At 42.5% G+C, this 24961-nt stretch overlaps 1 protein-coding gene across 1 annotated transcript in view; it reads left to right on the forward strand.

Moving 5' to 3' along the window:
- Window positions 1–24961, forward strand: part of LOC148518869 (alpha-2-macroglobulin-like) — a 177452-nt gene that overhangs the window by 59888 nt on the left and 92603 nt on the right. Inside the window, exons 14-18 of the mRNA XM_088476898.1 lie at window positions 1797–1942; window positions 3946–4095; window positions 4170–4340; window positions 11134–11242; window positions 21154–21289. Coding sequence (XP_088333024.1) covers window positions 1797–1942; window positions 3946–4095; window positions 4170–4340; window positions 11134–11242; window positions 21154–21289 — 712 coding nt within the window. The remainder of the gene's footprint in view (window positions 1–1796; window positions 1943–3945; window positions 4096–4169; window positions 4341–11133; window positions 11243–21153; window positions 21290–24961) is intronic.

The raw sequence follows: 24961 nt of genomic DNA on the forward strand, positions 1-24961 counted from the left end.
CACTGGACCCCTGAGTGTGAACGGGCTTTTTCCCAGCTTAAGGAAATTTTGTCCCAATCCCCAGTATTAGCAGCCCCCGACTTTCGCAAGCGGTTCATTGTGCAAACCGATGCCTCAGGTTATGGAATAGGAGCTGTGTTGAGCCAGGTAGGGGAAGATGGATGTGAACACCCAGTGGCTTTTCTCTCGCGGAAGCTTATCGACCGTGAGGTAGCCTACGCCACTATTGAAAAGGAGTGTCTGGCTATAGTCTGGGCCCTTAAGAAGCTGCAGCCATACGTGTATGGGCGCGAGTTCTCGGTGGTCACAGATCATAACCCCCTTAGTTGGCTACAACGTACCGCAGGAGACAATGGACGCTTGCTAAGATGGAGTTTGGCCCTGCAACTGTACAACTTCTCTATTTCCCACAAACAGGGGAGAGATCACGGAAACGCGGATGGCTTGTCCCGTCAGCAGGAACCAGACCCAGTTCTACGCAACACAGGAAGACCTAGCACCGCCTCTTCCAGTCAGTAATGTGTCCTTATCACCCCTGGGAACAAGGCCTAAAAAGTGGGAGAGGAATGTGAGGACATGGGATGTGTGTTACAAATTTACTGGCAGCATCTCAGTCATTGCAGAGATCAATTTACTTTTTAGTCCTTTTGTGTCCCCCCTTCCCGTCTCCTAGTGTATGTGTGATCATTCTCAGGACAAACATTTCCATTAGCATGTCTATTATGTACTGTAATATAATAATGTAAGTAATTGTAATGTTTAATACTGGATAAGCCTTGATGTTAGCCTGGTCCATATGTCTGTGTTATTTGTAACCACTAGAGCAAGGTGACACCTCCCAGAACAAAAGACCCTCTAAGTTAATTCTCACCTCCCCAGGGGACGCTCAGGATTTACTCCTCCTTCCATTTGCCTGTTTTGTGTCTCACGTGAATCTGGTAGCCCGAACGGAACCATCCCAGCAGGTGTTCGTCAGGGAAGTAATATCAGGAGGAGGTAGGAGAAAGTGACAGCATAAGGGACCCGCACCAATCAGGAGACGGTGCAACCCCCCCTGGGTGGTCACAATATCGTGGGAAATTGGAAGATTTTAAAACATGTCACCGAAGGCAACTCCAGATGTTAGTCGCTGACTTTGGCTAAGAGGCCTCGCTCTGCTAAGATGCTAGTGGAACGCATCACCAGTTCTGTGGATTTATACTTTGGAAATTCTGCAAGGACCTATACGCTATTCATTGCTGTGTGTTCTGTGATTAGCTTCTACGTGTGGGGTCCTGGAAACGATTGAGTGGACTTATGCACTATTCACTGCTGTGTGATCAGTGATAGTTTCTACTGTGAGGACTGAGGGTCTCTAGCTATTTCGTGGAATTGTTCTGGGACATTGTACTCTACTGGGACTGCCTCTGTCTGGACTGCTACCTGTTTATTGCCTGTTCTCTGTATTTACCCCTTGCCATTACATATTATCTGTTGCTGTGTGCTGTGGAAAAATAAACCATCACGTTGGTTTCATCTGCTCGGTGTCTGGGTGATTGAGAGAACCCCGTATCCTCACAATGGACATAAAAACATCAAATACAATAAGGATAAAAAATAGCTTATCTGATTCTAGAAATGGTAAGTTCATGAAAGGTGAAGAATAGGAGCCTCCTATACTAATATATAACAATATATACCAATATATAACAATATGTACCACTTCAACTATGTTCTGCTCTCCTATAGTGTATTGAAAGTGGTGATAAAAGAGTATGGGCTTATATTTTGTATTTCTTTCCTATTTCTCTTGATAGAATCACATGGACAATTTACATTTCCTCTACCTGTGAACACTAACACTGCCCCCCTGGCCAAAGTGCTGGTGCACCTTGTGCTGGAGAGCGGTGAGGTCATTGCAGATAGTGTCAGCTTCAAAGTGGACAAGTGCTTTGCAAACAAGGTAATGTACACTGCAATATTTCCATCTACAGTATTGTGTCTATCACTTGTCAATAAATTGTTCACACATGACCAAAGAACCCTCTTTTCAAAACTCAGACCTCTTCAATTGCCCTCCCATGCCACTCCCTCCTGCCCACTCACACCTTCCTCACATGACAGATAGTGAGCTCCTCACATGCCCTCCCATGCCACTCCCTCCTGCCCACTCACACCTTCCTCACATGCCACTCACACCTTCCTCACATGACGGATGGTGAGCTCCTCACATGCCCTCCCATGCCACTCCCTCCTGCCCACTCACACCTTCCTCACATGACAGATGGTGAGCTCCTCACATGCCCTCCCATGCCACTCCCTCCTGCCCATGTCACTCAGCGTTTGCTATGTGCCTCTCACATGCCACTCACACCTTCCCACTCACTCCTTCCCACATGTAAATAAAGCCTGGCATCACAGCCGGAGCACAGAGATAAAGGAGGGTAAGCGTAATACTGCACATTCTTCTCTTCCTCTGATGTGCTGCATGACCTCCCTGCACGGTGCAGAAAACATTGAGTGATTGAGGGGGAGATGTATCAAACCTTCGAGAGAGATAAAGTACCAACCAATGACCTTCTGTAAATTTCATACACAGCCTGTAAAATGACAGTTCGAATCTGATTGGTTGGTATTTTATCTCCCTTCTCTCCATATCTCCCCACATGTTGCCCACCACTGTTATTAAAGGTTTTGTGATAGGTGTTTAAGTTCAGTCTTATCTTTTTGCTTCTAAATCAACAACTAAAGTTTTTTTTGTAGAATATATTTCGTACAGCATATTTGGGCTCATTGGTAATTTCCATTTAAATCATAAAGTGCCCATTCACAGACAGATTTTCCTATATACGTAAATCTGAAAGATCCTTTAATTTGCTGCTCAGTTCAAGTGGCCAGATCTCACATACAGTAGCACTGATATCGAGGATGAATAGTGACCACATCCGCGGGTGGTTGTAATCATCCTACAACTGGATTTGTCACTGTTCTGCTCTATAGGTGTTGGGCAGTTTTAACAACAAACACGCCACCTATCACAAGCAAAATCTATCACAATGATTCAGAAGCTGATTAAGATGGCTGGAAAATCTGGTTGAATGACCACTACGTGTCTACCTATAGTCATAGTCATCTTCACATAATTATGGGCCTGATTCAGAGCCGGCCGCTATTTGCGGTCGTTCGTTCCAAAAAAAGGGGTGGCTATTCAAATGAACCGTTCGCTCTTTGCGGTCTGGTCATGCCTCTATGTCTGAACGAGCGAACAAAACTTGCGGTCGTTTTTTGGATAACTACGCCCCCTGGCCGCTCGCATCCTACGTCATGTCCGCTATTTATTAGATTAATCGAGTACATCGACCAGCGTATGAACTACTCGCTATTCTTGTGGTTGGTTTTTCCTACCACAAATTTGCGAACAGTTCTGACTATAAAATAACCCAGTGACGTGGTCAGTGACGCTGCTGGATTAATTATGCACACCCATAAAACGCCCGTTTTGACCTTTAAGCACGCCTGCGTTCGGATCTCCACTCCCCGTTTTCAAGCACCTTCCCCTGTTACCACCCACATACGCCTCCTCCTGTCACTCATATTAGCAGGCATTCGCTATTTAGCGAACAAACGATTTTCGGACGCACTGACTGGTTCGCGCATGCGTATTACGATCCGTACACATGCGCAGTTGGGCAAACATCGCTTGGAACGAACGAGCGGCTGCTTACAAGCGGCTCTGAATCAGGCCCCATGTCCATACATGTGTGCTCAAACCAGAAATAGATCTGGCTTCTAAGGCAGCTGGAACTGCACATCTATGATCTCTTCTAGAGTTTGAACTGTTTTGTGATATGAACAAGAGTCATGTCTAGGGTCACAAGAAGTGGGAACTGAATTAGATGAGCTATAAAGAAATCTGGTAACCCACCGCTGCCCCAGTGTCACTCTGTCTCATCTGTCTGATTTCAGGTGAAGCACCATTTCACCGTCACCGAGGCTCTTCCAGGATCAGATGCCGATCTCATTCTCTCCACTCTGCCAAACTCTCTGTGTGCGGTGCGAGCTGTAGATGCCAGTGTATTACTGCTGAAACCTGAGGCTGAATTGTCTGCAAAATCGGTACTAGATTCAAATATCTCACCAGCGCTAAAGTAATTACAGCCACTGTGACTGCAGCTATTTCCTTTACCCAGGTGTATGACCTGCTGCCAGTTGTAGACATGTCTGGTTACAACCATGAAGGCCATTACCTGGAGGAGCAACGTGAAGATCCATGCATCAACCTGGAGCCTATATTTATGAATGGTGTATATTACAATCCCTCTACGCCTGCCGGGGACATTGATGCCTATGAGACCTTTAAGGTCAGTTAGTCACCTGAAGATGTGCTTTTTATATCATTTTTCAGAAGTTTTTAACTTTTCTCTACTGCTTCACGGTTAAAAAGACAAACACATTATCTAGTGGGGGTGGGCTTTACCATGTTGACATGTAGAATGACGTAACCAGAATGATGATATGGTCAGAATGCTGACATTCAGGATGTCAACATTTACACAATATCAACATTTTGCATATCAACAGTTTGGATGTTGATAGTACTATTTTACTCTAACCACAGCCTAACCGTAATCCTAACCCTAAGCACAGCCTAACACTAACCCTAAACGCAGCCTAACCCTAACCCTAAGCACAGCCTAACCCTAACTGTAGCCTAACACTAACCCTAAGCGTAGCCTAACCCTAAGCGCAACCTAACCCTTAGCGCAAATAAAATAGATATACATGAAATAGCAGTGCTAAATATACAAAGGATATCTTTACAGATATAACAGTCTATGTGCAACCGTTTTGAAATTGATTCAACAAATGTTTAATATATAAAATATTTTAAATGAAGTACATTCATATAAATTCAAGGCAGTTAAGAATTGATATCATCTATAAACTTCAGGACACCTCAGGTGGAAAGGCAATAATATATAGGGTGTATTGAAAAAACATATACGCTTGTTCCAAATCAGAACACTGGACTTGATGAAAGTAGGATGGTTAAATGTCTATAACTCCTTAAATTGTGGGGGCATAGTCCACAAATGCTGAGGCACCACTGGAAGAGAGTGTCCCATATACAAGTGAAGACTGGAGATACTTCAATTATAAATGATATGTCCTCACCAATGCTGCGTTGTGCTTGTAATGAAGCCTCATCCACTTGTTCCGGAGATCAATTTCAGTAAGTATAGATGGTTCCAATAGAGTTCTGCTACAAGTGGGTCCAGTGCTGGTTGAAGCAGTTCCACACATGACTAAAGGGGGTTCTGGAGATGAGTGGGGGTGAGCAACCGACGCGTTTTGCTGCTATATGCAGCTTTATCAAAGGTAACTGTTAATCTTCCCTGTTTGGAATTATATACTTAATGGGCAACTGATTGCACCTGTGTTCATAATCATTCAAATAAAGTGCATTTTTCTACTTAAAAAAACATATATATGCAATTATATGCAATTCATCAACATATAAATAAGTATATAGACTCTAGAGGCAGACTTACTTGTAGAAATTTGTATTTCTCTGCTTCCCATCAGAATGGCATTTCCTGTGTTTGGAGTGCATAAGCGGTCTAATGTCACTAATGAGGCAGACTCACGTTCTCCATTCTAACACTAACCTGTAGTTGGAGCATAAAGAGATGTGTTTTTCCTGCCCATCCAGATTCTAGTGGACGGCATCTTATTCATAACATTCTTCCAGGAGCCGCGATCAGCACAAGATGCGAATGATCGTCACGGCTTCCTGGTATGCTGTTCATCTGTTTAGTTGAATAGATATGTTAGGGCCCTGTGTAGGAAAAAATATTTAGCAAAACAAACCCTCCTTAAAAATGAAGAGGAAGCTTACCCTATTTTGTTAGATAGAGGAGATACGTCAGTGCTAGATACCTTAGTAGAACTTTTGGAAGAGAACGAAGAGATTTCACCAGCTAAGACACAATTTGTCTATGAGATGAATTATGATAGAAGAAAGATTTAAGCTAAAATCTAATTTTTATCCAATAAAATCCAAAGGATCAAGTATAGACAGTTTCTATAAGACCACGCTAGATGATTTCAAACATATGTGTACAAACAACACTATAAACCCCCCAAAAATGGAAATCTGAATAAATAGGAGAAAAGAGCCCTTAAAAAATTGACTAAGGAGAAGTCAATTATAATAAAGGCAGTGGACAAAGGGGTAGGCCTTGTGATACAAGACAAAACCGATTATTAGAAGCTAACAGACAGTTAGAGAATGTAGGTTTCTATATCAAATTAGAAAAGGATCCCACACAAACCTTCACTTTGGAACTTCATTGTATGCTTGATCATGTAGTTATTGACGGGGTCTTAGCTTGGGACGAATTTTGATTTCTTTACACACCTTATTCTTCCGTTCCCATTTATTATCACCTCTCGAAGATTCACAAATCCCTCACTGCACCCCCAGGTCGCCCGATCAGTTCTGGCATTAATTCTCTTACTTCCAATCTCTCTTTTTATGTTGATTCTTTTTTACAGCAACGTGTTTCTTCATTGTGGTCCTATATCAAGGATACCACACATTTTTTTAATGAAATCAAGGATGTGTCATGGAAGGATTCATGTGCCTTCCTCACTTTAGATGTACAGAGGGCCTGATTCAGAGCCGTACGCTATTTGCGGACGGTCGTTCTGAAAAAGGGGCCGGATATTTAAATTAAGTGCTCGCTCTTTGTGGTCTGTTGACACCTCTATGTCTGAACGAGTGAACAAAACATGCGGTTGCAATTTTAAAAAAACGCCCCCTGGCCGCTCGCATCATACATCATCTCCGCTATTTATTAGATCAATCGAGTACATCGAAAAGGCGTCTGAACTGCTCGCTATTCTTGTGGTAGCATATTCCTACCGCAATCATGCGAGCAGTTCAGGCTAAAAGACAACCAAGTGACGTGGTCGATGACGCTGCTTTGTTAATTATGCACACCCTTGCGTTCGGATCTCCACTCCCCGTTTTCAAGCACCTTCCCCTGTTACCACCACAAACGCCTCATCCTGTCACTCAAATTAGCAGGGCATTCGCTATTTTGCGAGCACACGATTTCTGACCGCACTGACTGGTTCGCGCATGCGTACTAAAACCCATACGCATGCGCAGATGTGTGAACATCGCTCCGAACGAACGAGCGGCTGCTTACGAGCGGCTCTGAATCAGGCCCAGAGCCTGTACACCAACATCCCACACAATCTTGGTGTGCAGGCTATATCCAATTGATTTTTTGCTGATGGGGACCTCATGGAGAAACACATGATGTTTATTGTGGATTCTATCAGTTTTATTTTGATACACAACTATTTTCTTTTTCTGGATCAATTCTTCTTTCAGGTGATGGGAATGACCATGGGAACCCGGTTTGCGCCCAGCTACGCCAACCTCTACATGGGCGAAGTCAAAGACCAACTAGTGTGGGGTGGCGGGTTCGTTGCGAACCTGGTTCTTTATGGCCATTAAATAGATGATCTTTTTATAATTTGGGATGGGGATTTCACATCTGCTCACTCTTTTGTCACTTATCTTAACTCCAATTCTCACAATCTCAATTTTACGTTTTCATTTCATCCCTCACGAATGAACTTCCTAGATCTGACCCTTGAAATCGGAGACAATCAAATTTCTACATCAAATTATGTCAAAGAGGTAGGAACAAATGCATATCTGCATTATAGTAGCGCCCATTACCCTCCTTGGAAAAAGAACTTCCCTAGAGGCCAAATGTTATGCCTAAGAAGGAACTGCTCTGATCTTGCATCCTTTGAAACACAGGCAAAATCTATGATTGACACCTTGGAAAGAGGTTATCCCGAACCATTAATTCTTAAGGCTTTTGAAGATACTAAAAAAGTAAATAGAGATGATCTCTTAATCCAAAAGGAGGGAAAGAAAGAACAAAAACTGGAAAAGGAAGTTATGTTTATTTCAACTTATAATAATAGATATTCAGAAATCAAGAGAATTGTTAAAAAAAATTACAGTATCTTAAAGCAAGACAACATATTATATAACATTCTTCCACAAAAACCATGTTTTGTACAGTATTTAGGAAAAATAAATCATTCAAGAATCTATTAGCCCCTAATTTTCTAAAGATCTCTGATATGTCCAGAGAAAATATAAGTACAGCAACTAATTGGCTTAAAAAAAGAACAACAAGGGTTTTTTAAATGTGGTAGAAATAGATGCTTAAAGCGCAATTATGTATTAAACAAAACTTATACTGTTGAAATAGAGGGAGAAGATAAACCATATGTAATAAAGAACTTCATTAACTGCAATTCATCATATGTGGTGTATATGCTAACCTGCAGTTGTGGTCTGAAATATATTGGCAGAACCACCCGCCCACTTAAAGTTTGGTTCCTAGAACACCGCAGGAATATAGCAAATAGGGTTCCCACTCATAGTGTGTCAAAACACTATAGAGATACACATAATGGAGACCCAAGATGCCTCAGAATAGTGGGCTTAGAACACATTAAAACCACAATACGAGGCGGAGATCGCTTCAGAAATCTCTGTAAGTGAGAGGTCTTTTGGATGTTTCAGATGAATTCCAATTATCCAAAAGGCCTCAACGAATCAGTAGAACTAAACACAGTTATTTGAAGGTTTTGAGAACACAGGGATTTCAGCTTTTCCCTCTATATCGATATCCTGTGTTGTTTAACAAGACTATATCAGTCTTTACTATCTATTAGAATAGACACATATATATTTCTGTCATGTCTTAATTCTTTCTTCATCCCCTCCTTGGTTCTTTGTATAGACTAGTATGTGTGAAAGATGTTTTCTTCCCTATATATGGTAATTTCCCAATATACCCAGTAAGAACATTGGGGGTTTCCAGATAGCTACTTTTTGCTAAGACACACACCCTAACAAATACAAAAGTGATATAATAATATATATAGAAACAGTTATTTACAGGACTGATATAGTAGATATTTAAAATAATATTTGGTGCTAAGATATGTCTCTATTTAATGCATAGGAGTAGTTAATACATATGGAAACAAAAACTTTTTGTGAAAGTCCTAATATGTTACTGTCTCTTATAATAAAAATGGTTACCATGCTATTCAGAAATATATTCCCAATGTCTATACAAAATAATAAGCCTAGATCTTTTTTAGTTTCTTTTTTATTTTTATTTCAATATATATTTTTCTTGTTTTGGGAATTGGATAGAAATATATGAGCCAATTCATCTCATTAGTATAGATTTCTCATATACCATAGTTCACAGACACGATGAGGATGAAAATAGATAGAATATGAGAAGTGAAGGATTCATAGACAGGATGTGATGTAATGGCTTGCGATTCAAGATACCGGAAGTCACCGATGAACCGTATACCAGGAAGCCGTGACGATCATTCGCATCTTGTGCTGATCGCGGCTCCTGGAAGAATGTTATGAATAAGATGCCGTCCACTAGAATCTGGATGGGCAGGAAAAACACATTTCTTTATGCTCCAACTACAGGTTAGTGTTAGAATGGAGAACGTGAGTCTGCCTCATTAGTGACATGTGACTGCTTATGCGGTCCAAACACCGGAAATGCCATTCCGGGATGCGAAGCAGAGAAATAGAGATATATATTTTCTCAGCCTCTTATTCAATTATACTACAAATTTCTACAAGTAAGTCTGCTCCTAGAGTGTATATACTTATTTATATGTTGATGAATTGCATATATATGTTTTTTATGTTGAAAAATGCACTTTATTTGAATGATTATGAACACAGGTTCAATCAGTTGCCCATTAAGAAGGGTATATAATTCCAAACAGGGGAGAGGAACAGTTACCTTTGATAAAGCTGCTTATAGCAGCGAAACGCGTCATGTGCTCTCCCCCACTCTTCTCCAGAACCCACTTTATTCATGTGTGGAACTGCTTGAACCAGCACTGGACCCGCTTGTAGCAGAGCTCTGTTGGAACCATCTATACTTACTGAAATTGATCTCCGGAACAAGTGGATGAGGCTTCACTACAGGCAAAACGCAGCATTATAACTGAAGTATCTCCAGTCTTCACTTGTATATGGGACATTCTCTTCCAGCGGTGCCTCAGCATTTGTGGACTATGCTCCCCCTGATTTAAGGAGTTATAGACATTTAACCATCCTGCTTTCATCAAGTCCAGTGTTCTGATTTGGAACAAGCGTATATGTTTTTTCAATACACCCTATATATTATTGCCTTTCCACCTGAGGGTCCTGAAGTTTATAGTTAATATCAGTTCTTAACTGCCTTGAATTTATATGAATGTACTTCATTTTAAATATTTTATATACAGTATTAAACATTTGTTTTAATCAATTTCAACACGGTTGCACCTAGACTGTTATATCTGTAAAGATATCCTTTGTATATTTAGTGCTGCTATTTTATGAATATCTATTTTATTTGTGCTGTGTACTGGAGGTGACTACTCCAGCTTGTAGTATCTGTTTAGGAAAACGACACCTACTAGCGCCTGAATCTCCCTTGATTGGGTAAATTTTTTTGCTAACCCTTAGCGCAGCCTAACACTAACCCTAAGCGCAGCCTAATCCTAACTGTAGCCTAACCCTAAGCGCAGCCTAATCCTAACTGTAGCCTAACCCTAAGCACAGCCTAACCCTAACTGTAGCCTAACCCTAAGCGCAGCCTAACCCTAACTGTAGCCTAACCCTAAGCGCAGCCTAACCCTAACTGTAGCCTAACCCTAAGCGCAGCCTAACCCTAAGCGCAGCCTAACCCTAACTGTAGCCTAACACTTGAACATGTCAATATTGTGTCATTCTGAAACTGTCGACATTACAGAGTCTGCATTCTGAATGTCAACATACTGTAGTAAGTACATACCATTTAGTGGTGTACATTTAACTACAGTATTTCCATTATTTTCTTTCAATTTCTTCTTATTTTGTAGAATACATCAGACAATAATAAGATGTCATTTTATTTATCTATTGGGCCTTCCTCTATGTTTATGTGATTGATGTTGTATTTCTCTCAGTGCCTTTGTAGTGTCTGCTCTTTCTCTAACTCCTTCTATTCTGTATAAATCCAAATGTATTTGTTCTTGCAGCAACTGGGTCTGAAAGTTGCCACAAACACTAAGATCAGAATCCCAGTTCTCTGTGACACAGGAAGAGGTGCCTACGGCTACGGCGGATATGCCGACGATTATATAAGTAGTAAGTTGGGAATAACTTGTCATTACTGATGTACAGTACTAAACATATAACCCAAGTAGTAATAATACAAATTGGATTATGTATTAACTAAATGAAAGTCCCTGTTTTTGCCAGAGTTAGGGTTTCCCCACTTCTTCTACCGTATGCTGTGGGCAGACTTGCTGGCTATCTGAAACTACAAAGCACGGCCTCGATATAGTGGTCAACAGCGAAACGCGTATCGTCCACCTGCTTTGCGCCGATCACTGCTCTCTTGGTTGCCTGTGATTTGCATTAGCTGGGTGATTGCCAGAAGGTGGGCTTTGCCTGCTAGTAGTGTGTGTGTACTTATTGTCTCTCCTGGTAGCTATCCAGGAGACTAATTTGTCTGCACCTAAACTGATAGCTATACACCGTAAGATTTTATTCGCAAGAATGGTGTTTATCAGGGCCGTAACTAGGGTAGTGCGACCTATGCCATGGCACAGGGCACCGCAGGGCAAGGGGCGCTGTTTGGGCCTGTCAATTTTCTGTTTATTATCATTCTCACTTGTAGCTTCCTCTTCTTTTATCCCCAGCATCTCCTGGCCTCCCCTTTCTCTTCCCTGGCCCTTCCCCATGAGGTCATGGCCTTTTTTTGGGTACTACAGCGGCAAATTATTTTGTAGCTTTGCTGTAGTATTACCTGTGTATATCTAGGAGTGTAATTTCCACTTTATATAGCGTCTATGGTTGACACTGACTGCCATGTAAACTGAACACGACCTGGCTATCTAGCCATATCATTATTAAACATTCTGCCTGGGGTATTATTAGGTACACTGCTGCACTAGGATGTAATTGGTCCGGATTATAAAACCATTAATTACAACCATATTACTAATAGAGGACATACCCAATTATACTTTATATACAGGGAATTATCAGACACCCGAGGGACTAAGAATCTGTGGTTAACACTATATTTGCCACTTAAACCAAACACTATCTTACTGCCAGGAAACAATAATCAGTGTGTACCTACCCATAGCAGCTGACTAGCGCCCTGTGCCAGACACATCCAATGAGCGCATGACGTCATGGGAAAGGGGCTGCACCGCCAGCGCCGGTTAAGACTGCACTGCTGTATATGCTGCAGTCTGCATGTCTGTAGTATCCAGACACCCTGCTAGCCAGATCCGGGTGCATGGGGCAGAGATGTTTCCGCCCACAGGACTCTGCGGTATGTGCAGTGGCATCGCTCGCACACCCCTAGTTATGGCCCTGACCCATACCATTATTGATAATTCTTTTTTTTATCAATTTTGCTTTTATTGGTATTAAAATAAATATTACAAATAATTATCAAACAATGTAAAAGAATCAGAGAATACACTATAAATATCCCACATAAATACAAAAAATATAAACAAAATATAATATCATAGTATAAAGAAACTAAGGTATTGCAAGACTCAAAACGTATATTCTCATATGATAAGGATTCGACCCAAGTCAAATAAGCTTATCCAAACAAACAATAAAAATGACAAAAAATAATAAAAGAAAAAAAAAGGAACCAATACAAAACAAAATAAACCTAATGGATATGAAAATAATAAGATAAAATAAAATGGAGTGATATGAAACAAAATATATATATATATATATATATATATATATATATATATACAGTCAGGTGCATAAATATTGGGACATTGACAGAATTTTCATATTTTGGCCTCTATTCACCACCACAATGGCTTTGAAATGAAACAAACAAGATGTGCTTTAACTGCATACTTTCAGATTTAATTTGAGGGTAATTACATCCAAATCATATATATACATATATATATATATATATATATATATATATATATATAAATTCAAACAAGAGGGCACTCTCTTTAAAATATAACAAACAATTTTTAATAATTCCACAGAATCTCATGAAAAATCTACATCACCACCCAGTATAAACCAAGTTAAACTTCTGGCAGCTAATGATATTCATGCTATAAATTAGCAGCAAAGCAGATGAATATTGCACTTAGAATGTTTTCATATTATCCTCATGGTATTCAAACCATATAGTAGCAGCAATTATGCAGATTCATATCATAGATATTTCAGTATACTTATTCAGTCTGTCGACCTCGGTCCCCTTATTTTTGGGCCAATAAAGACCAGCAACACATCATCTGTCCATTGTGCATCACAAGTAAACATACAGTTACTTACCCCCAAAGTGATCTTTATGTGATCCAGATGGCACTCAAACATATCACACAGGAGTTTTATTACTCCCGGTGTGCGTTCCAGACAACCAAGTATGCGCACACACTTCTGGTTTCCGGTCCTGCGAGCCATCAATGCGTTCCATGTGTGTGCGCACGTGCAGCCGCACTTTTGATTGTGTTAATAATAATATTCATTCAGTGCCTTCCAATGCTACTGCATAGCCACACTTACTGAATATCGTTTTCCAATGGCTAAACCTCATGTACCCGCAATTCACAAATTGCCATCTGAGTCAGAAAACATGAGCGTGTCTCCCTGTGCTAATAGTGCCATATTATTATTGCCTTTATTTAAATATTTCTTTGGCTGTGAATCTACAGGTACCAGTGGGCCCATAATGCCCCGCATGCTGGTACTTGTGGTTCTCCAAATACCAACATGCGAGGGAGGCTTGCTGGGACGTGTAGTACCACAGCTAAAGACAATATTATCACTTCTATTTTACACAACACATTTACACTATCAACCAGGCACTCAATGGCCAGGGATGCTGGGGATAGCCACGGGCTATCAGCCTAGGCCAGGGGTGCCCGGGAGAGGGGTACCCCTTTAAGGGGGGTGTCCCCACCTCCCCAGGGATCCCCAACCTGGGCTGATTAGCGGTCAGGAGTAATGCTTAGGCCGGGGAGACCAGTGAAAGGTTTTCCTTGGCTATGTCATTACCCCCCTGCTAGAAAGAGTCCCGTTCTGGTTATGGAAATTACAGGGGATCCCCTACTCGTGTTGTCCCATTTTTTCCACAACCAGTACCGGATCAGAAAAGCCCTGTGCTGGTACTTAATATACAGGGCCCCCGCCACGCATTTTGGCCCCTGTATTTTTATTACCAGGACAGACTTTATATAGCCCGGTGCTGGTTATGTATATGGGGAGGGGGTGCACGACTTTTTTTTTTTACGTGTTTTTATATGTACACACAGAAACATGCATGTATCTCATGTGCATGTTTCTGTGTTACTCTGACCTGCTCAGGATACACTCGCTATCCTGAAGCTGGTCTATTGTTTTGCGAGTTCTCAGGCAGTAATATGTGCGAGTGAAGCACTCACACTCTATTACATTGGCCAGAGTTCTATCTAGAGAATGGGGAAACATCTGGATACCGAGCATAGCCTGTCTCCTACATAGACTTCAATGGTGTGAAATCTCCATTGAAGTCTAGGTGGGAACCGCTACAATGTATCCAATGATGTAACCTCAAGGTTCACCTCAAGTAACCGAGTATAAACCAAGTTAAACTTCTGACAACTGATGATATTCATGCCATGAAATAGCAACAAAACAGATGGATATTGCACTTTTAATGTTCTCATATTATCCTCATGGTATTAAAACCAAAAATGTATGGAAAAAGTCAGCTACATAACAATTACATTTTAGATGTAACCCAGATTTGCTAGTTATCATATGTCTCCTCTGTCCCTGTGATATATAAGCTCTCTGCAAGGTTCTATAATGTACCTCTTGAAGAAAGGCTGAATGTGATATCAACATAGGTTGTCACAGCCAGGGTTTCTCGGCATGGTAGTCACTGGGTATTACCTGTGAGGTCGTTATGGCGGGGGTTCTATGGCAGGGGTGCTGGTGTTTGGCAAGGGGCATTGGCTGCACGTGGTTCTGTGCGGGCACATTGTCACTAGGCCTGGTGAGGTATTGGCGGTGTTTCCGTTCCGTTGGCATGGGTGCCGCCATCTTGCCTGTCACAACGCGGCACTGAGTATTTAGGAAGGTCCAGAGCCTTCCTTCCTTTGCCAGTGCAACGTGTTTCTCAGCTGCGGCTGAGAGAGAGTACCTGTGCCTTACCTGCCTGCCTGTCTGTTTTGCTACTACAGAAAAAAAGGGGATTTTCCCTCCAGCACACTGCAGCAAAAACAAAAATACTTGAATCCTACATGATAATAGAAATTCAGAGGTATTGGTTTACATACATTTGCAAATATATGAATAAGCGCTGGGCCAAACGTCAAGGCTCCTCTATACCAGCGTCCCTAACATTATGGGGTTTACGTCCGAGACACAGGGAACCCAAAAGAATCCAGCCAAGGACCATCCCCAGGGCATCACACGAGTAATGGAAAAAAGGGTGAAAGTGAAGTGTAAAGTATAGTTGTGTAAAGATAAATCAATAAGTGTTAATGGTAAGGGGTTAAAATGACAAATAATAGACAAACAAATAGAAAAGTGATAAAAAAATATCTATATGAATTAAGTGGTGATGCCCTGAAAAAAGGCCCAGCCAGAGCAACCTTGGGGGGCCCCACGCCCAAACGCTCACCCCAAAATAATTGTTGCTACCTAATAGTAGCACCCACTCTGGGAGCGACCACCATCAAGTGCACTTTAGTGCTATACCTGGACTTTTCATTTGCCATTCCCATGTTTTCTAAGTCACCTATTAAAAAACCCACTTTTTCATTTAAGTCTGCTTCGGTGTCAGCTACTATCACCACCCCGGGACCACAACAAATTCAGAACCTCACATGAAGGTGAATTGCCCATAGTATGAATTAAAGTAATTAGAGAGTCCTGGTCAGAGTCAGAGGAGACAGTGATAGTGAGAGATTGGATAGAAGAGTGTCGAGCCTGTAAATACATATAACGTGACTGCGAAAGAGCATATTTCTCACGTAGAGAGGTAAAGGACATCCATACTGTATGCCCCCCTCCCCCGATCAAAGACATTGTGTATTGCCGAAACACCTTTGTTTCTACATGTTATAAATAAATGATTGTCCAAACCAGGCAAAAATAATGGGTTGCCCCATAAATTAATGTATGGAGAGTCAAGATGGCTTCTGTGAAATCTCTTATTGATCCCCAACCAAGAGCGATAAGTATCCATGAAAAGAATATTAGTGCGAATGGATGGTGGAAGAGCAGAGGAAGGAAGATGTAACAAGGCTGCAGGAGAATATGGGGTGAACAGAGCTTGTTCAAGTAAACGGTTAGTATATATACCTGTATTCCAAAACCAGTCTAGAATATAGCGGAAAAAAAACGCTTTAGAAAAAGCCATCAAGTCAGGCATCCCCAGACCACCTGCCTTCTAGGTAAACAGAGTTTTGTAAGGGCAATTTTAGGCTTTTTTCCCTGCCATAAAAATGTTATAAATAATTTATCATTATTTTTACAGTCAGAATTGGAAAGAGCATTTGGATAATATAGGAAATTTTTGGAAAAGTTACAGTCTTTAGTAAGGCTACTCTACCCAACAAGGACAGGGGTAAATAAGCCCATGTATCCAATAACTTGGAGATCTTTTTAAAACATGGGTGGGAAATTAAATTTATAGATGTCAACTAGAATAGAAGGAATGTAAACACCTAAATATTTGAGTGAATGAGGAGAGATTTTGAAAGATTGGGTCACAATGGGGCTGATATTTTAAATGCAGTGACCAGACAGAGGCATCACCTGTGATTTTGACCCTTTAACCAACAAACGAGACAATTTTGGTTATATAATCTGTAATGATAGGAATGGACGTATCAGGTTTAGGCCGGGACAAGAAAAGCAACAAGAGTGGAGCTTACCATATAGCAGCTGTTAGAAGGAGAGTGGGAGACTCCTGTATAGAAGAAATAACAAATAGAAAATAACTGCGCTCGCTAGATGTGGGTATGATAAATTATGTAAAGTATATTCTAAAAATTCTTCATATGCGGCTTGGTCAACGAAAATTCATTTAATAAATTTAAAATGCTGTAATACAAGATATCAATATACAATCACTAAACACAAATCATATATATGGCCATATAATATGAGTACTTGTCTATGAGTATAAACAGTGTGCACACTGAATCAGTATATTTAAAGGTGATCCCCCAAATCCTGCTTTAAAGTACTCACACCATATAAAGATGCATTGGTGTGGACAGATGGTCTGTTCTGGTTTAATATCCAGTATAGGTGAAAACTCTGTATTACCCCTTATGGATCCTTAATTAGCAAGGCGTCCTCGCAAAGAGTCCCATCCAAAGGTAGTAGATGATCCGAGTAGTCGTCACCAAATGGGAACTGGTCCGGCAATTGCAGGTAAATTAATCCAAACAGGTAGGGAAATCCTAATAGCACCTCCCAGCTCAACGCATTTCTGTGTGGTATGAATCCCACACCTTCTTCAGGAGCAAGCAAACAGCATCATATCGCCGGCAAAAAGTGCAAGTTTGGTTTCAATGGAGCCAATCAAAACACAAGAAAACAATCTCTATTTTTGCAAGGCAATGGCCAAAGGCTCCAAGGCCAGTGCAAATAGGAGAGGGGAGAGATGGTACCATTGTCTATAGCCTCTGCAGATTGGAAATGCAGTAGAAATGTAACCCCCACTTACTATCTGAGTTGTAGCTCATGTATAAAGGGTACACAATATATATGAATAAAGTCCCTCGGGAAACCGAACGTTGCCAAAGATTGAAATAAGTGATCCCATGTAATCAGATCAAATGCTTTTTCAGCATCTAGCAATAAAGCGATGGCAAGCTCCAGTGTCCCTGATGATCTAAGGGTATGAAGTATAGATAACATTTTCTGAATATTAGTAACAGAATGGTGAGGCCAAATAAACCCAGTTTGATCAGGGCCAGATTAAACCCTCAGGAGTCCCAAGGCACTTAAGATAGGAGGGCCCTCCCCCTCTTGTCAGGACCTCCATGAGGCAGCAGTATAGGTCCTACTAGTACCCCCATGTCTCTCTATAGCCCACAGCTCAACCCTGGTGTCTCCCTATAGCCTAAGTCCTGTCCCTCTGTGTCTCTCTATAGCCTCAGCTCCCCCCTTGTCTGTCCACAACCTCAGCTCACGCTGTGTCTCTGCAGCAGTCTCAACCGAGCTCCCATGTCTCTCTGTAGCCCTCAGCTCAACCCCTGTGCCTCTCTATAGCCTCAACCCTTCCCCCTGTGTATCTCTATAGCCTCAGTCCTCCCCCTGTATCTATCTACAGCCTCAGCCCTGCCCCCCAGGGTCTCTCTATAGCCTCAAACGCCTTCCCCCCTCCCCTTCCTCACTTACTGAGCTGCTTGCCCAGGGTTTGACAGCCGGACCAGAGAATGTGTATGGAGAAATCTTCCTGAGACTCTGTTATAAGTAAACCATTCATCTTCTTGAGAGAGTCAAGAAGGGAGAGAGAGAAAGTGAGATGGGAGGTGTACATGAGTTGTTTATTGAGTTTGTAGAAAAACGGAGCATAGAAATAGACATTGTGTGGTGGTTGATGAGTGAGACTGGCATGCCACACGAGGTAAGATCAGGCTGAAGGAAAGGAGGTTGTGGACAGAGAGAGTGAAGGTCAAGTTGAAGAAACTAGAAATGGATCAGAAGTGGGAGACGACAAGATTAAGGGAGCATCCATCTTAGAGAGTGGGCTAGGAAGTCCACTGGGAATAACCAAAAAGGAACTATATGAAAGAAATTTTGTGGTAGAAGAGACAACATAGGGCCTGATTCAGCAAGGATCGCAAGTGCGATTACGCACTCAATCGGCCAATTGTTACATTCTGCACATGCATATGCATCAAAGTGCGCTTGTGCGAACCAGCCACTGCGATCGGGACTGCGATCGCAGTGGCTACACAGACCCATCACAGAGTGATTGACAGGAAGTGCCTTTTGTTGGAGCTGACGGGGTGTGGTCGGCGAAAAACAGGCATGCCAGTGCGTTTCAACGCCGTTGCAGGGGCATGCAAAAATTAGGCACTGTAATGCTCTACTCAGCTTGAGTGCTCACTGCGTGCGATGAGGTTAGCAATTCCCGAGTAAGGTCTGACTTTGTGAAAGTGTGCGTGAGGCTGCGATGGTACTCGATATTATCGATGGTTTCGCAGTCTTGCTAAACATTACGGATGTGTGTAAGGTAAGGTGGGCATCCTTATGTTGTGCTGTGATGGCATAGCGATCGCAATGGATTAGCATATCATCGCAGTGAGACTGCATGCGTGATCGCAGTTGCAACCCGTAATGAATCAGGCCCATAGTTGTCAGTGGGAACGTTGAAATCGCCTTGAATGAAATTAGGTGGGTAAAAGAATAGGAAAGAAATGAGACAGACAGCATATTTATAAAATATTTGGGAAATTGGAGTAGGGTGTGGGAAGGAAAATATGGTGGCTCAGGTGTATGACACGGAAGGTGCAACATGAGAAAGTAGGACGCCTACTCCCCCACCCTGTTTGAGCAGCAATGACAGTGTAGTTCAGTATTTTCAGCAGCTGAATAGAGAAGACAGCCCATTTGATATTGGTGTGAGGACACTCCTCAGCACCAGCTTGCCATTCACTATAGTTTCTGTACATCTTTAAAGCATAGAGTTGCTCTTTATCTTCAGTGATCTCCGATCTATAGAAAGATAGCACTAGATATATTACAAAGCTGGTGGATTGTTTAGCAGATGTTTTTTCAAAGGGAACAATAAATATTACACTGACCTCTTCACTCTAGGAACAAGAGGCATCCCAAACCTTAGTCATTGGCCACTTGAACAAAAAAGAGATAGTAGTTTAAAAGAAAACCTATACTGATTATTATTTTTTTAAATAATAAAAATATATTAGTTTAATTTTAAAAAATACAGTATTTGCTATACCAAATTTTACAGGTCCAACAAAATATAGCATGCCCACAGTAATAACTACAAATGCAAAATAAAAATTGCAAAATTGTTGGCTAATTATATACAGTATAACCTTTAAATGTAAAAAAAAAAAACAGCATTGTTCCCAAAGAATACTAAACAAATATTTTTTATTTTTAACAAAAAAAATATTATCAAGTAAAAAAAATAAAAATACAAACATTTATATCAGAGGATTATTGATATAATACAGGAGTTAACCTAATGGTAATTTTCTTCAGTGAAAAGTTAAGCTGCCCATACCTTGCATCGCGACCTGCGATTCAAAGGCTGACATATTGGGCGGTCCCCACACACTGAGCGATCGGGTGGCCGACTGCCCCGATATGCCGGCACCCCCCACCCGCATAGCGCTGCATGGGATCGTACATCGCATCCCCATATCAAGTGAACCTGCCGTAAGATCTGGATGAGCGATGTACGACCCCACGGGAGCATACTCTCGCCGATATCATGCCCACACACGGTACGACATAGCAGCAATATTGTACCAATCCGTCGGATCGGCTGCTATATCGCAATGTGTATGGGCACCTATAGGGACCTAAAAGAAAGTCCATTATAAAGTGTCCTTGATATTGAAACCTTCCAGAGAAAGGATCACAGAGTAATTTTGGAAATAAGAAACACACTACTGACCTGTGTGAGCCTTCTATGTTTTTATGCTCTAATCCAGTGGTTCCAAACTTTTTGAATCACGGCACCCTAGAGTATCAGCATTTTTCCACAGCACCCCTGAGCCCAAACTATCTTATTGAGAAATTCTGAAAAAATGAAATGAATTATATTGTGCTTCTATGTCACCCTTAGGTTCAGTTATGTGGTGGTTGACAGGGCTGCGCTTCTTTTGTCCACATATTCTTTGATTGGCAGCCATTAGCACTGGTTTTGCCTATCACACTGAATAAAATGTATTTAATTTGGCACTGTACCACCAACCCAAGGCACCCCAGGGTTCCACAGCACACAGTTTGGGAACCACTGCTCTAATCTATTTAGTACCATGTGTTTAATCCAATAGGAAACCATCCAGTGGCTTTGGCCAGTCCAATGCACTTTTCTTATGCACCCGAGGCGATGGCTCTCTCCAATGAAATTATTGAAACTGTACGAAAATTTTTCCCAGAAACCTGGCTGTGGAACTCAATCGAGACTGAGTAAGTAAACAAATATATATATATATTATATATAAATATATATATACATATATATATATATATACTTATAATAATGGTTAATGTATATATTTTAAGTGACTATGGGCTCTATTTACTACAATCCGCATATTGAATGCGGATTGTAGTGTGATATTACCGAGTGAATTCGCATTGCGAATTCAGGTAATATCACAGGGATTTACTATAAATCCCTTGCAGGGACAGAGCTTGCGATAAAGCTCTGTCCCTGCGGATCCCATCCGCACTCTAGTCGCGGTATTTTCGGAAAAAATACCGCGACTAAGAGCACGCGCATGCACCGACCGACCACAGCTACTACCCCCCCCACCGACGCTAAGCCCCGCCCCCCGCGATCGCGGACCCCCGCGACCCCCCCTCCCTTCATTACACTTACCTGCATCCTCCTGGCCTCCGGTGGTCTTCTCCGGGCTTCCCGATCAGGTGATCTCCCATACTGCACTGGGGCCCGATCACCTGATGACCGGGCCCCAGTGCACTGTGGGAGACCAGCTGACCGGAGAGGAGCCATCACCGGAGGCCCGATCACCGGTCCCTGGATTCAGGTAAGTGAAGAAAAAAAATGTTTAATTTTTTTTTTCTTTTTTTTACAGTAATCAGCTTGCGGTCTCTTTAGACCACATAGCTGATTACTGGTACCGGCTCCCGCCTCTGCTCTCCCCGTTAGAGCAGAGTGGGAGCCCGGTAACCGGGGGAGACCCTGGATAACGCCACCTCCAGGTGGCGTTATTATCACAGGGCTTCCCCCGGTATTTTTTTACAATTTATTTTTAGTAACTTGCACACAGATCACATTTCCCATTACAATTATGGGAAATGCGATCTGCTTTACTAAAAATAAGTGATACTGGGGGTTGGAGTAGAATTTTACTAATTCTACTCCAATTGCCCTGTAATAAATACAGGTGAAACTAAAATAATGTGAAAAGGGTGTGAAAACACCCTTTTTCACTTTATTTTAGTAAAAATAATGTTAATAAATAGAGCCCTATGTATTATAAGGGCTCATCTAAGGCTGCATCTAAAAAAATGGATTTCTCCATAGAGAATTCTGAAGTGGGGGCAGGGTGTACAAGGGGCTACACCTCAAAAGCTATTGGAGGTACGGATCTGAAATTTGGCATGGCCGGGTAGAACTGTCACTGGGTGCTGCATACCAAATTTCAGGCCAAAATCATAAAAAATGAGGACATGGGAGTAATCTAAAGCTCCAACTGTCACTTTTTTCTGACATTGTCAATTAGGAACCTTTTTCTGTAGCCTATGGGGGATTTTTGGGAAGGCAAAACTCAGGGTAGGGGGGGAATTTAGACTTGGGGTTTGTTTTATTAGGGAGCTATTGTGCCAGGGTACGTGCTTTTGGGGTTCAGGTAAACTAGAAAGTCACAGTTTTTAAACTATTACCTCAAGAATGCACCATTATAAAGATAGGACTTTTCAACTTGTTGCGCAGCCGCAGTAGGAGCTTCCAGCAGTTGTAGTCATAGTGGGTTCACTTGGGAGCAGCAAGATGGCTGTCGTCTGCGGGCGGTATCGGCCAAAGCAGCGGGCAAAGCAGCGGCGGGGACATGGATGTGGCGGTGGGGACCTCAGCGGTGGCGGCGGGCCGCGGTTGTCGGCGGGGGATGCAGGTGTCGGCGGGGGCGCGGGTGTTGGCGGCGGAGGGTCCGGCGGTGGTGAGAGTGTTGGCGATGGGCATGGACCCGAGAGGATTCAGAACCCGCTAGCCATTATGCCGAATACGGCAGCGGCACCCATTTCAAAAATGATGGCCGCCGCTAGTCAATCACGGCTCGCGGCAGCCATCTTTGAATTTTAAAATGGGCGCCGCTGCCGCACTTGACAGAATGGCTGACGGGGACTAGATCCTCTCGGATCAAGGCCCGTCGCCGACACCCGAACAGGCGCCGGTCCCACAGCTGCCGCTGACGATGATGTCGCGAGCCGTGATTGGGTCGCGGCGGCCATCTCTGATTTACAAAGATGGCCGCCGCGAGCCAATCACGACTCGTGATGTAATTGGATGCGGCGGCACCTGCAGAGGACCGTAGAAGACCTGGGGAGGTGGCAGCCACCCCCCAGGTGAAGACGCCAGAAGCCCTAGCGGGTTGGCGCCCGCCAGGCGAAGATGCCGAAGCCCTGGCGGGTTGGCGCCCGCCGGGCGAAGACACCGGAAGTCCTAGTGGGCGGCGGCCATGAAAAAGAGCTATCACAGGCTGCCGCCCACTAGGCGAAGACACCGAAGCCCTGGCGGGTTGGCACCCGTCAGGCGAAGACCCCGGAAGTCCTAGTGGGCGGCAGCCACGAAGAAGAGCTATCACAGCTGCCGCCCACTAGGTGAAGACGTCAAAGCCCTGGCGGGTTGGCGCCCGCCAGGCGAAAACGCCAAAGCCCTGGCGGGTTGGCGGCGGCCATGTGTGTATTCCAATGAGCACACAATTCTGTGAATTAGCAGCTCCACCATTTTGTGAGTGACAGCAATCTCATTCTGTGAGAGTGCTGAATCTGATGTTAACCACAGGGTGTGATGGCATACCATATCTGTATTGCGCAAGGAACACGTCTATTAAGGCATTAGCCTTAATGATCATAATTTAATTGCTTTTTGAAGTTTGAGTGGCAGAAAATCAATAGGTTTTGTAAATTTTCAGATCATGTCTAAGCAGCCTTAATGGGACATATGAAACCGTAAGGTTTTTTGGCTATGGAATATGTATATATATATATATATATATATACACACACACACACACACACGCGCGCGCGCGCGGTTTGCGATCGGCACTCCATGTAAACTGGCCAGCGTCCGGGGTGCAAAAAATCCCAAGGGGTCTGACTGACAGCCAACACATCTACAATATTAATTCCATACAGGCAGCACTCCACAGGAAAAAATGATGAGAGAGGCTTAAACTTGTTTGCAACGTTTCAGATGCTTTATTGCATCTTTCATCCTTGAATATTATATATAATTAAGGCTGAATCGAATAAATGGAATTCTCCAATAGGGAACTGGTGTTTGAGCGGCTACATCTCAGAAGCTATTGGACGTACTGAGCTGAAATTTGGAATGGACGGGTAGAACTATCACTCGGTGCTGCAGGACAAATTTCAGGGCAAAAAAAATAACAAAATAAGTAATTGGGGACAATCTTGTGCTAAATACAGGGGACTCCGACATCTTTTGTCCCCTGTATATTGACAACCAGTACTGAAAAGCCTGATACTGGTTGTGCCAAATACATGGGACCCCTATGTCTTTTGTCCCCTGTATTTTCACAACCAGGACTGGCTGCGAAAATCCTGGGGCTGGTTGTGCTTTAGGGCGGGGGACACACCATTTTTTTAAATTCGTTTTCATTCTTTTACAGGGATGCATGGACGGATCTAACTGATCCGTCCATGCATCTATGTCTTATTGATTTTTATTTCTCAGATGCATGTCGCACAGATCGCATTGATCCGTGCGTGCATCTCTGAATAATTTTTTTTACACAGGTGCTTGTATCATGGATCTCATTAATCCGTGCATGCAGTGAGCTATCTTTAGAGTTTGCACAATAGTTCTTATGTCAAATTGTGCTGTTTAAGCACCATATCGTGTTCTGTAGTGCTGGGGAGAGTTCAAGGGAA

This window comes from Taudactylus pleione, unplaced genomic scaffold, assembly GCF_031769625.1.
Source record: "Taudactylus pleione unplaced genomic scaffold, aTauple2 ptg000198l, whole genome shotgun sequence".
NCBI lineage: Eukaryota > Metazoa > Chordata > Amphibia > Anura > Myobatrachidae > Taudactylus > Taudactylus pleione.